We start from the raw sequence: 12,494 nt of genomic DNA on the forward strand, positions 1-12,494 counted from the left end.
ACACAACTGCTTCACGGTTGAAACACGAATGGAACAGAGGTACCCAAGCAATCGACTTTTGTACAAAGTCTCTCTCTGGTTTTCTCCTATAGGGGATTTTGCCAGTAGTTGTATCGCTTGGCAGGTAGGTTGACAACCACAGTTATGTCTTTATGATGTTTTAAGAAGGGCGCCCACTAGAAAGGAAATGATGGCCTACCCTATACCAGGTCCGTACAGCTTATAGATTTATGCGCCTCTAAAATTGCACAGTCACTTTTGACGCAATGGACTTGGCAGCAATGCGAATAGACATCAAATGTCATTTCGATTTGATCTCGTTTCAGATACGGCAAATATAGTAATAGAGTTTAAAAGTCCCATTGCTAGCAATACACCCCAATTTTGGATGACCTCCACGCGGTTTCTACTGTAAACTATCGTGGTTAATTATTATTGTAATTGTCACTATGGGCCAACTAACCTGCTTTCATTAAAAATAATATATTATAACAAAAATTGCCAAGAAAAACGGAACTAAACATCTAACCCAGTGACGAACACAACTAGTTAAATATACGAAATATTTTAAAGAGAGATTTGCTCTTGAAAATGGACTGTATATTTTACGAAATAATAAGACGGTCGCTGCTAGTGGTAGAGAAAAATATAATAACTGAAAGATGACATTGTCAGATATCGAAAAACAAAATTAAAATATAAAATTTAAAAATATACTCTAAAAAGGTGCGTTCTGCATGTATATGACATATGTATGACAACAAAGATATGAAGGTTGTCCCATTAAAACATAGTGATAAAAGCAATAGCTAAAATAAAAAAAAATCTGCTTTCATTCTCACCTATTCTCACTGCCCCGTCGGTGTATACCGAAAGCATAGGCGAGACTACCATTTCATTTTCTTCAAAATGTTACTCAACTTGCTACAAATGTTGTCCACAGCGCCGCGTACGACACAGTGACACAACAGAATGTCGCGATCAAGAAGTTGTCACGACCGTTCCAGAACGTGACGCACGCGAAGCGCGCGTACCGCGAGTTCAAGCTAATGAAGCTCGTCAACCATAAAAATGTAAGTAATCTATTCTATCTACAGGTCCATAAGGCAGAATCGAAGTCATTAGCAAACTTTTAAGGGAATGTTTTAACAATAGTTCGTTTTAAACTTCGTGTTGATAAAAACATTATTGGGATTTAAGGCGATGAACATTTTTTTGCAGGTAAATAGTACCTACATACCTGCGGGCCTACCATGAAATGAAATTCCGAAATTTCGGACTCAATCTCGTGTTTTTGTTTATACCAAAACCGGACCAATAAATGGAGTTAAACATTTCGTTCGTCATACATCTTATCATAAAAGTCCAAAGGAACGATATTTTAACATTTTTAATTTTTCCAAACGGCATGTATTATGTAATTTTAACATAAAATTTGTGTTTCGTTTGGCTCCGAAATTTCGGAAAACATTTCATGGTAGGCCTGCTGCTTCTTTATTGTCGACGTTTCGAAAAGTCGGTTATCGCGTTAAGTCCCGATAGTATATTTAAAATATATTCTAATAATTTTGAAAATCTCTGGAAGCAGAAGATAGAACTATCATTTTGCTTTGAGTATTAGGACTGTGTTTTTGGGTACATTGGTGATTTATCTTGATCTATTTAGTATATTTATGTTTATGTATTATTATTTATATTATATATGTATGTTTATGTACTGTAATCTTATTTTTATATTTAGAATATTTTGCATTTTGTCTGATTCCTTTTATGCATTTACTGTGTTTGAATAGCGCCATCTACCTTTCTCTCTGTACTTATCCATTCTTTATGCCAGGTTGTCTGTAAGAGATTGCTTTTAGCGATAAGCCCGCCTTTTGTATATGCACATTATGTATAAATACTCCTTGTATACATCTCTACTGTGCGCAATAAAGAGTTTATTATTATTACATCAAACCTACCTATTATTGCTTTACCTATTGCTGCCGTAGTTCCAATCTCGTCTATTAAGATCATGGACCATCTAGTCCAGATGACTTTATCCACTAACGCCAGAATATTTTCATATTGAAATAGTGATGAATTCATTGTTTTCATGAACTTGATGGCAGAAGTAAGCAATGTCTCCCTCTATTAATATTTCAGATTATCGGCCTGCTAAACGCGTTCACGCCACAGCGCAGCCTCGAGGAGTTTCAGGACGTGTACCTGGTGATGGAGCTGATGGACGCGAACCTCTGCCAGGTGATCCAGATGGACCTCGACCACGAGCGCATGAGCTACCTGCTCTATCAAATGCTCTGTGGCATCAAACACTTGCATCTTGCCGGAATTATACACCGGGTAAGGTTTCTATAATTTTTCTATTTTATTTAAAACTAGCGGCCCGGTTCTGGCGTCGCACGGGTGGACATTTTTAACATTTCCCTTCACTGCTCTGCTCCTATTGATCGTAGCGTGATAAAAAATACTATAACCTGCCCAGAAGTATGAAGAATAATTGTACCAAGTTTTGGTAAAATCCGTCGAGTAGTTTTTATTTCTATAACGAACATACAGACAGACAGACAAAATTTTTATAGATTGCATTTTTGGCATCAGTATCGATCACTAATCACCCGCTGATAGTTATTTTGGAAATATATTTCATGTAATTAATTTAGTGAAATATTCTTTATACAATCAATTATACAGCCCTTCTTATGGCACCACAGATATTATTCCATACATTACACCAAATCCTTTACAATGCAAGCTGCTAGACTCTGGAATCCCCTCCCAAATGATATCAAAATGGTGCAGACCGTCCATGCCTTCAAAAGTCAAAAACAAAAAGATTTTACAATATAACTGACAGTTGGATTACTTATTACATCTATGTGTGTATATATATATATATATATATATATATACCTTGGCATCATAAAGTAGCTGAAAGCCAACAAGAATGGGTTTTTTTAATGGGTGATAATGGAATGATAACACCGTCTTCGCTATCGATATACACTGGCGGGGCACTAGTGAGCGATGATAAGTGAGGATGAAGCAGGTCAGTTAGCCCATCATGACGAATTCATTAATAATTAACCATTATGGTTTCCGGGGGAAACCTGAGCTCGGAGCGGGGAGCTCGACCTGATAGGATATATTGCTAGCAATGTGGCAGTCAGACTCTATTACTAACAAACCCTTTCCCACCGAGGGATGGTAGTTTTTTTTTTGATGGGAAAATGGTATAGTAACCCCGCCTGCGCTAACGGGATACGCTGGCGGAGCACCAGTGAAGGGTGATAGATGAGAATGAAAACAGGCCAGTTAGCCCATCATGATGCATTCATCAGGAATTAACCATGATAGTTTCCAGGGAGAACCGCGAGGAGGTCGACCTGGTTGGGTATATTGCTAGCAATAGGATTCTCAGTCTCCATTACTAACAATCCCTTTCCCACCGAGGGATGGTGGTTAGTACACACTACATCACTTATATGGCTATAGAGGGTCTCTATATATTTGTGCAGGATCTGAAGCCGTCCAACATAGTGGTGAAGAGTGACTGCACGCTAAAGATCCTGGACTTCGGGCTGGCGCGCACCGCCGGCACGACCTTCATGATGACACCCTACGTCGTCACTAGATATTACCGCGCGCCAGAGGTATGCGTATGATGCCAACTGTAGTGACTTTAAAATATTGGTATCGAGGGTTCGAAGGGCGCATATATTCTTTCTTTCTTTCTTTATTCTTTATTGTACACAAAAGGCAATCAGTACAGAAAATAAAACACCAGAGCTCTTTGAACTTTCCAATGACAACTCTTTATTTTAAGTCATCTACATTCTAATAGTTTACAGATGGCCAGTTCGAAGTTTAACAGTGACTAAGGACATCTAATGCATTCAGTCACCAACCTTTGCTTGCAGAAAGATTCTAATTATTCTTGCAGTTGAAAGACAGAAGGAAACCAGTAAACAGCAATCGACAATAACATTTAAACAGTATTTAATATTTTACATTAGATAGGATTCATAAAGACAGAAGGATAGATGTAAGATTCTATAATTAAATAAAAAAAAAAAAAAAAAAAAAAAAACTTGTATACAATCTGTATTACTACTGAGTTTATATTATTTTATCCGAGTTTAATAACATTTTTAATTAAAAAAATCTTTTAATTTAACAGAAGGTGTTTGTTTAATTTACAATTTTTTTTCGTATTCTCACGTGATACTTTATTTCTTTATCGCTTTTGAATCCATTTTAATAACTGTTTTATTTGTTTTTTTTTTTTTAATTATTTTAATTGTTTAATACTATTACTGTACTAGTTTGATTAAGATTATTCATTTTTTATTTTAATAAAATTTTAATACACTTTTTTTTTTAATAAACCAGTAATAAAACTAACTGTATTAGTAATATATAGAAAGAGATATCTCTTAGCGATAAAGTCGCCCATTGTTTTCTCAGTGTGATCATTTCTTGTAATTGTTTGTATTTATATTAAGTTTACTATTGTAATCTTTTGGAGGAAACAGTAAACAGTGCCTATCTATTTATCTATCTGCTATTCGAATAAATGTAAGATAGTTAAACATCAGAAAGGGCTTGTTGTATCCAATAGAAGAAGTCCTATATTTATTTCCCGTTCCAGGTGATCCTTGGCATGGGGTACACGGAGAACGTGGACATCTGGTCGGTGGGATGCATCATGGGGGAGATGATCCGCGGCGGCGTCCTGTTCCCCGGGACAGACCATATCGATCAGTGGAACAAAATTATAGGTCAGTACACATCATTCATGTTGCGGTTATATATATATATATATATATATATATATATATATATATATATATATATATATATATATATATATATATATATATATATATATATATATAGAGGGAGGCTTTGTACAAAAGTCGTTTGCTTGGGCACTTCTGTTCCATTCGTGTTTCTACCGTGAAGCAGTTGTGTTTGCATAGCTGTGTTTCGGTTTGAAGGGATGTGGCAGTGAATTTGCAAAGTACAGAGGAATAACACCTGAGTCCTCAGAAATGGGAACACATGGGGGGTATCATGGGCGAAATAGTACACTCTATTATGTCCATGGTAAAGCTAAGTTTGTAGGCGACGGTTACCACTTTCTATCAGGTGGGCCGTCAGCTTGTTTACCATTCTAATTTGCATAAAAAAAAACTAAATTAGCCACTCACCTGTTACTACGAAGCTTAGTAAGTAGTAATCACTGATTAGTAAATTATGTACCCGCATTTTTGCTTAAATAAAAAATATCTATCTATCATTATTTTTTTGTAGAAATATTAAAATGTGTATGTAGTCCTAGTCCGATAATTACTGTGATTAAATATTTTCGAAACGTTCAAGGTTTTAATATGCACCTTCTGTTTTAACTGGTAAAAATAATAGAAATAAAAAACAATATATGACGGAGAGCAGTAACCATCGCATATAGGCTGGTGGTATCTCTACTGACAACACAATTCATGATTATCAATATTATTATATATAATATTCAGTATTATAATATTTTCAAAATGGCCGCCACCACAAAATGGCGGATTCTGTAAATATTTGTCTTAAATAGCGGAATAGCGGGCGAAATAGTACACTCTATTATGTCCATGGTAAAGCTAAGTTTGTAGACCACTTTCCATCAGGTGGGCCGTCAGCTTGTTTGCCATTCTAAGTTTTATAAAAAAAAAAAAAAAGAGGATAAATAAATGCATTTCAAAACAGCCACAGCCACAATATGGTGGATTACGAGTACATTGTAAAGTTTTTAAGCTACAATTAATTAATTAGCTGACAAGAAGTTGACCCGTTTTTGAGACTCGATGCTCTATCTATATATTCTAAGCAAGTCTGTCTGTCAGTCTATTGTGGAATGCTGTCGCTCGGCTGTGAGCAGAAGTAGATGAAGACATATTGCGAGGACCTCAATCGCGAAGGAGGGCCTCATCGACGATCCACTATCATTATAAAAACCACGACTACTCTGTCAAGAGTTAACTACTGAAGACAGTGAGAGATGGTCGGAGTCGTGATGGAGTGTGTGTATGTGTATATGTGGTGGTTCCGCAGAGCAACTGGGCACGCCGTCGGCGGCGTTCATGGCGCGGCTGCAGCCCACCGTGCGCAACTACGTGGAGAACCGGCCGCGCTACGCCGGCTACTCCTTCGAGCGGCTCTTCCCCGACGTGCTGTTCCCCTCCGACAGCAACGAGCACAACCGGCTCAAGGTACGCGCTGCTATCTCACCCCCATCCCCCCCCAACCCCTCTTGATAATGTATGGATACCGATCTGATATCTATATGATGGGTTCCTCTGGACATTGATGAAGAGAAAAAGGTCGTCGAAGGTCATCGTCACCCATTTTAGATATCGCCCACATCAGTCAGATATCCATTTTTTAATATGGTAAAAGTTTTTTATCCAATTAGTTTTTGAATAACAGATTTTTACCATATTCTTTATTGCTTTAGTTTTATCCATTCCTAATTATAACAGTAAATTCAAATTTTTCGACGACCTTGATCACGCGTGTCCGTTATCGTTTTAAATGGTAAATAAACCGAGGATGGTGCCATGAAGATTATTAATATGAGCATTATATTCAGAACTAATTTTTATTTCCAATTGCATCCGCGTGACCGAAATTTGTTTACTCGTTAAGGCAAAAAGTAACCCATGTCTTTCTCCATCTCATATTGTATCTACGTGCATACCAAATTTTAAAATGATGCCTTAAGCCCTATATATGCGCTGGTCTGTTGCCGTTCAGAACGAATGCCTCTCAACTAAATGATTTATTAAATTATAACCTTTTTCACTAACATAATTTTAAGTCTACTATTAACAGAATAGATCTGGTTATCTGGAATTAAAAAATTTGAATTAAGCCCTTAATAAGCTAAGAGGCAATGAATAAACTCACTTTCACATTATTTATAATTAATGAAAACTCTCTCACCGAATTACTAATTATTTTAATAATATAAACCTTAATCGACCGTGTGGTCATCGTATGGCTTGCAATGAATAACAGCATTGAAACAGTAAATTATGAATTCACTCTTGCACCACCTACCCACTTCTATATGTTCTCCTTTAACCAAAGGTTGTCTGCAAGAGATCGCCCTAGCGATAAGACCGCCTTTTTGTACCTTTATATGTATATTTTGATCTGTACTCCATGCTACTGTATTTCAGTTGAATTGTTTATACGTCATTGTTTATTTTTATGTTTTTTGGTGCAATCAAGAGTTAAATAAATAAATAAACTGTCATAGCGTAACACTGAACGTTTTTGCTCAGTTTCATTACACGTACGTTGTTAACGCAGGCGTCGCAGGCGCGTGACCTGCTGTCGCGCATGCTGGTCATCGACCCCGAGCGCCGCATCTCCGTCGACGACGCGCTGCTGCACCCCTACATCAACGTCTGGTACGACGAGGGAGAGGTCAACGCTGTACGTACATTACTTAATCAAATATAACTAGGCGACCCGACAGATACTGTTCTGTCAAAAGTACGTAATATATGATCGAAATGTTTGTATCCGCAGCCGGCGCCGGCGGCTTACGACCACTCGGTAGATGAGCGCGAGCACACAGTAGAGCAGTGGAAGCAGCTCATCTACCAGGAGGTGGTCGAGTACGCGGCGCCGCCCGCGCCGCCGCCCCACCAGCCGCCGCCCGACCACGCGCAGCCAGCCCTCACCACATAGGTCGCACCACACCACACTACGCACAGCCCGCCCTCACCACATAGGTCGCACCACACCACACTACGCACAGCCCGCCCTCACCACATAGGTCGCACCACACCACACTACGCACAGCCCGCCCTCACCACATAGGTCGCACCACACCACACTACGCACAGCCCGCCCTCACCACATAGGTCGCACCACACCACACTACGCACAGCCCGCCCTCACCACATAGGTCGCACCACACCACACTACGCACAGTCCGCCCTCACCACATAGGTCGCACCACACCACACTACACACAGCCCGCCCTCACCACATAGGTCGCACCACACCACACTACGCACAGCCCGCCCTCACCACATAGGTCGCACCACACCACACTACGCACAGTCCGCCCTCACCACATAGGTCGCACCACACCACACTACGCACAGCCCGCCCTCACCACATAGGTCGCACCACACCACACTACGCACAGCCCGCCCTCACCACATAGGTCGCACCACACCACACTACGCACAGCCCGCCCTCACCACATAGGTCGCACCACACCACACTACACACAGCCCGCCCTCACTACATAGGTCGCACCACACCACACTACACACAACCCACCCTCACTACATAGGTCGCACCACACCACACTACACACAGCCCGCCCTCACTATATACGTCGCACCACACCACACTACACACAGCCCGCCCTCACTACATACGTCGCACCACGCCACACTACACACAGCCCGCCCTCACTACATAGGTCGCACCACACCACACTACACACTGCCCGCCCTCACTACATAGGTCGCACCACACCACACTACACACAGCCCGCCCTCACTACATAGGTCGCACCACACAACCTACAAAGGACATCCTACATGCAATAGCTACTAAAGTTATTGATATATTATTGAGGACTTAAATATTAACAACTTATTTCTATTACAGGTTTCAACCGAGCTGACCGCCGAGATCTAATCGTCTGTAAAACATGGACTATTTGTGAAATAAATCATTCGGCCACGGGACGTGACGTGGCCACTCGGCGGCGAGCTACCTATCTGTGAACACAACTGATGTAAATATTTGTCAGGAGATGATTAAGTGCAATATAGACAGAGGAAAACAAGTGCAAACTAAATAAACTGATTTGACTCGTTCATTTTCGTGTAAAGAGAGTGGATGTCTCAAAATTAGGCAGCTTAACAGAATATATTTAGCGTAGATGATTTGTACTCCACTAAGAATCGATTTGTTTTGTTTGTAAACGGTTACCAGGCCTGTTTCTTGTAGTATCTTCCCGTTTCTAATGATAATATAGGTTAAGATCTGAATTTATTTTGCGGGTCCGACGCTTTTATGAGAGCTCAACGTTTTGTTCCTATATACCCAGCCCAGTTTCGGTGACAACTGTTGATTTGCATAAAGCAGTGCCTTTCGCGGAATACCTACTGGTGGAAACTTGCTGATTTCGACTCATGGACTGACTCTGATATGTTCGGATATTTTTGTAGGAAAAATAATGGCGGATATGTGATTTTCTACCATATTTTTGTCTATGGACGTTAATTTGGGTGTCTGTCTGTATTTGGAGCAGCATGAATGCGAGTTGAGACGCTTATCTATACAAAATGAAGGGATTTAAGTCGATTCGATATTTCTCAATGAGATATTCCTTCATATAAAGTGATACAATTGTTACTTACAAGTAAAAAAAAATATTTATATACATATTTGCTCCCATTCATGTTTCTCCTAAAACAAGATATTTTGTCGATACTTTTACACTGCAAAACTGAAAACTTATTGAAAAATAAGTTATCCTTTTAGAGTATAAGTAATAAAAAGGATAACATTAAGTTCACAGTGTGAGTTTAGTTGGGTCGTGTACTAGAATTGGCGCCAAAATGTAATATTAACATTACATTTGATAATAAAGTTGAGCTTATCCATATGTTTTTGATCGTGTTTTTTAATTTTATCCGTATTGTTGTAATAGTTGATATAAATAGACTAATTAATCACCATTGCAATGTTCCCTACTGGTCCCGATTTGCCAACACAGTGTTTTGTACGCTTTACGTACAGTGCCATTACGTTTTGCCATCAGTACTTACATTTTCTAAGAACTCATTATATTAACTTGTATGCGTGACTTTTGAGGTTTGTTTCTTAGCCACACATTGTCAATAATTTATGTATTTGGGATTTTGTGATGTTGATAGTTTCTGTAGGTGGTCCTTAGCTACGTTGTTGAAAACCCAATACTAATTACGAGTAGTTTAAGGTACATTTTTACTAAGCAGTCTCTTATAGACTACCTCACACGTTGATCATAGCACAATTGGTTCAAATCATTCAAGTTTTTTTTTATTTTCTTACATATGTATTAGTTTACAGCAAGGCAACTTTGTCGGTATATAATAGACACGTGAGATTCAACATTCAGCCAAATAGTACTTTTAAGTTAATAAAAAAATACATAAGCATATAAAGCGTGAAGATATGCCCCGCTAATCGTCATACGATTAATGAAATTCCTATGACGATAAGCGTCATACTCGTGGCATGTCAATGGCTACCATAGAGAATGTCGATCTATTAGGCGACTCAACGTGTGAGGGTTATCGTAGGTTATTGTTTGAAACCTCATTAGGTGATATAAATATAAAATTAAGGTTAATAAAGAATGACGAACGGTAACAGTAAATAGCACAATTTAGCTATAGTGTAAAACCGGACGGCAACATGTTTGTGATGTACCATTTGTATAATCAATGTTGATAAGAGAAGCAATAATACGTCATTGTTTTCTATATAATCCCTTAGAAGCGGTCATGTCACCTTTACTTCGGCTCTAAACATATCACGGATGCAATAGTTCTCTTTCGTACACCGGACATGCATCGACCGCTTCACTCTCTCACGTCACATGTTACTTTACTTTTGTTCCTTGTATCATGGCGGACGGAGAACGCGCCAAAATGGCGCGTCACTTTTCCCACTTACAAATCTATTAAAAAGGTTAATTACCTCGATTAACCTAGCATTTCTTATAAAATATACTGTTCATAATAGCTAATCTATATAAAAAAAATAAAAAAAAACTTTATGCAAATCTCTGAGAGTATACCTACCTACAATAATTTAGGTGTAAGAGTAAAACTGTAAATATAAAATAATAGATTAACGGAACGAAAGTGAAGCTAACATAATTCCTTAGGCCTTTCTTTTATCACTTTAGTGAATAAATCACAACTGTACGTCCAAATTGTCCATTTATATGTTAAAATATACCTAATAATGCAAGTTACAATAATATAATCGTTAGAATGTATTTTAGTACACTTGGAGAACAAGGTTTATGGTTTATCGTAGCGCTGAGCTGGAAGCGAGAGGGAGCGGCAGCGGAAAGTGTACGGCCCTCTCGCCGCTTCTAGCGATATTTTTTGTTTATTTCAATTACTATGTAAAACTTATTTTTACTGTATACGTAAGTTATTTCATATTTTAACCGAATAAATTGAAATGGTTATTATAAATGGTGTGTTTATTTCGTCCATCGAGAGGGAAACTTTGTATAAAGTTATCTGCATGTCTCCTGTGGTATTTAGATTTTATATCTGGCAACACTGTCGCACACGATCGGTCTGTTCGAGAGCGCACGTGTTGAGAAAGTTTAATATAACAAATAATAAAGTAACTATTGATTTAATTAGTCTAATAGAATATAGTTGAATAAATCTGACATTGGGGTGCTTCATTTTCCACAAAACATCACATGTCTATTTGATGACAGCGTATCATCATTCCTTTTCTTCTTCAGAATGTCGTATGAGGTGATTAAGAAAACAAAGTACAGGAGAATGAAAAGTCGGTACCCTTTATAAACAGGCACGCTATCCAAGAGAGTTGGTTTAAAGTAACCTCTTGGCTGGGAAGGGTTTGTTAGTCATGCAGGCTACCCGTCTCATTGCCAGCGATATACTCTGTCAAGTCGACCTACACATGGTCCCCCCTGGAAACCACCATGTTGAATTCTAGATTATTTCATCACGATGGGCCAACTGAACTGCCTTCTCATTCTCGCCTATCATCCCTCACTGATGTCCCGCCAGCGTATACCGTTAGCGCAAGCGAGGTTACCATTCCACTATCCAAAAAACAAACCTCTTGGTTAGCATGGTAATAGTAGAGCATTGCAACTAATAATAAGTGCCACATCGCACCAATGTCCTACTCCTCTAGCAAAGACATCCTATTTTAATTCATCCTAACAGGAATCGAATTTAAGATCTGCATCAACCTCTGGCCAGGATTAGTGCGTCATACAATGAAATTAATGCCAAATTACTTGAAATTGATATAGTGTATGATAATTCGAATTCCTACAGGAATAAATTGCTGAAGCACTTTGTACAACAATCTTATGAAAATTAACTCTAATTATCATAATAATGTATATTTTTTTAATATTTTTTAATTCAATTCACTCATAATCGTATTTTCTGATATTGCTCACAACTTGGGTTACATGTTTGTTTTTATTATTTACTTCATTTTCTTACACTGTATAATTATGTTAAAGTGAATGCTGTAAATACCTATAATAGGCATGTGCATTAATATTGTATTATATTTAATGTTTGTTATACCTATATGTTATAATGCAATATGCTGTTGGTGTTCCTTAAATAAATAAATAAGACCAATTTTACACAAAGCGACATGCTTACCACTGCGTTACGAAT

The 12,494-nt window shown here is 38.4% G+C and overlaps 1 protein-coding gene across 5 annotated transcripts in view; it reads left to right on the forward strand.

The window, feature by feature from the left end:
* The window catches only part of LOC113516252 (stress-activated protein kinase JNK), a 169,882-nt gene extending 158,597 nt beyond the window's left edge, over positions 1–11,285 (forward strand). For all 5 annotated transcript variants that reach the window (XM_052895237.1, XM_052895235.1, XM_052895236.1 and 2 more), the window contains 8 exons: positions 944–1,073; positions 2,149–2,346; positions 3,522–3,656; positions 4,655–4,784; positions 6,106–6,263; positions 7,369–7,494; positions 7,591–7,752; positions 8,692–11,285. In XM_052895237.1, coding sequence (XP_052751197.1) covers positions 944–1,073; positions 2,149–2,346; positions 3,522–3,656; positions 4,655–4,784; positions 6,106–6,263; positions 7,369–7,494; positions 7,591–7,752 — 1,039 coding nt within the window. In that variant the 3' untranslated portion in view covers positions 8,692–11,285. The remainder of the gene's footprint in view (positions 1–943; positions 1,074–2,148; positions 2,347–3,521; positions 3,657–4,654; positions 4,785–6,105; positions 6,264–7,368; positions 7,495–7,590; positions 7,753–8,691) is intronic.
* Positions 11,286–12,494: the final 1,209 nt, after the last annotated feature.

Source organism: Galleria mellonella, unplaced genomic scaffold (assembly GCF_026898425.1).
Source record: "Galleria mellonella isolate WM207_F2 unplaced genomic scaffold, CSIRO_AGI_GalMel_v1 utg266, whole genome shotgun sequence".
Classification (NCBI taxonomy): domain Eukaryota; kingdom Metazoa; phylum Arthropoda; class Insecta; order Lepidoptera; family Pyralidae; genus Galleria; species Galleria mellonella.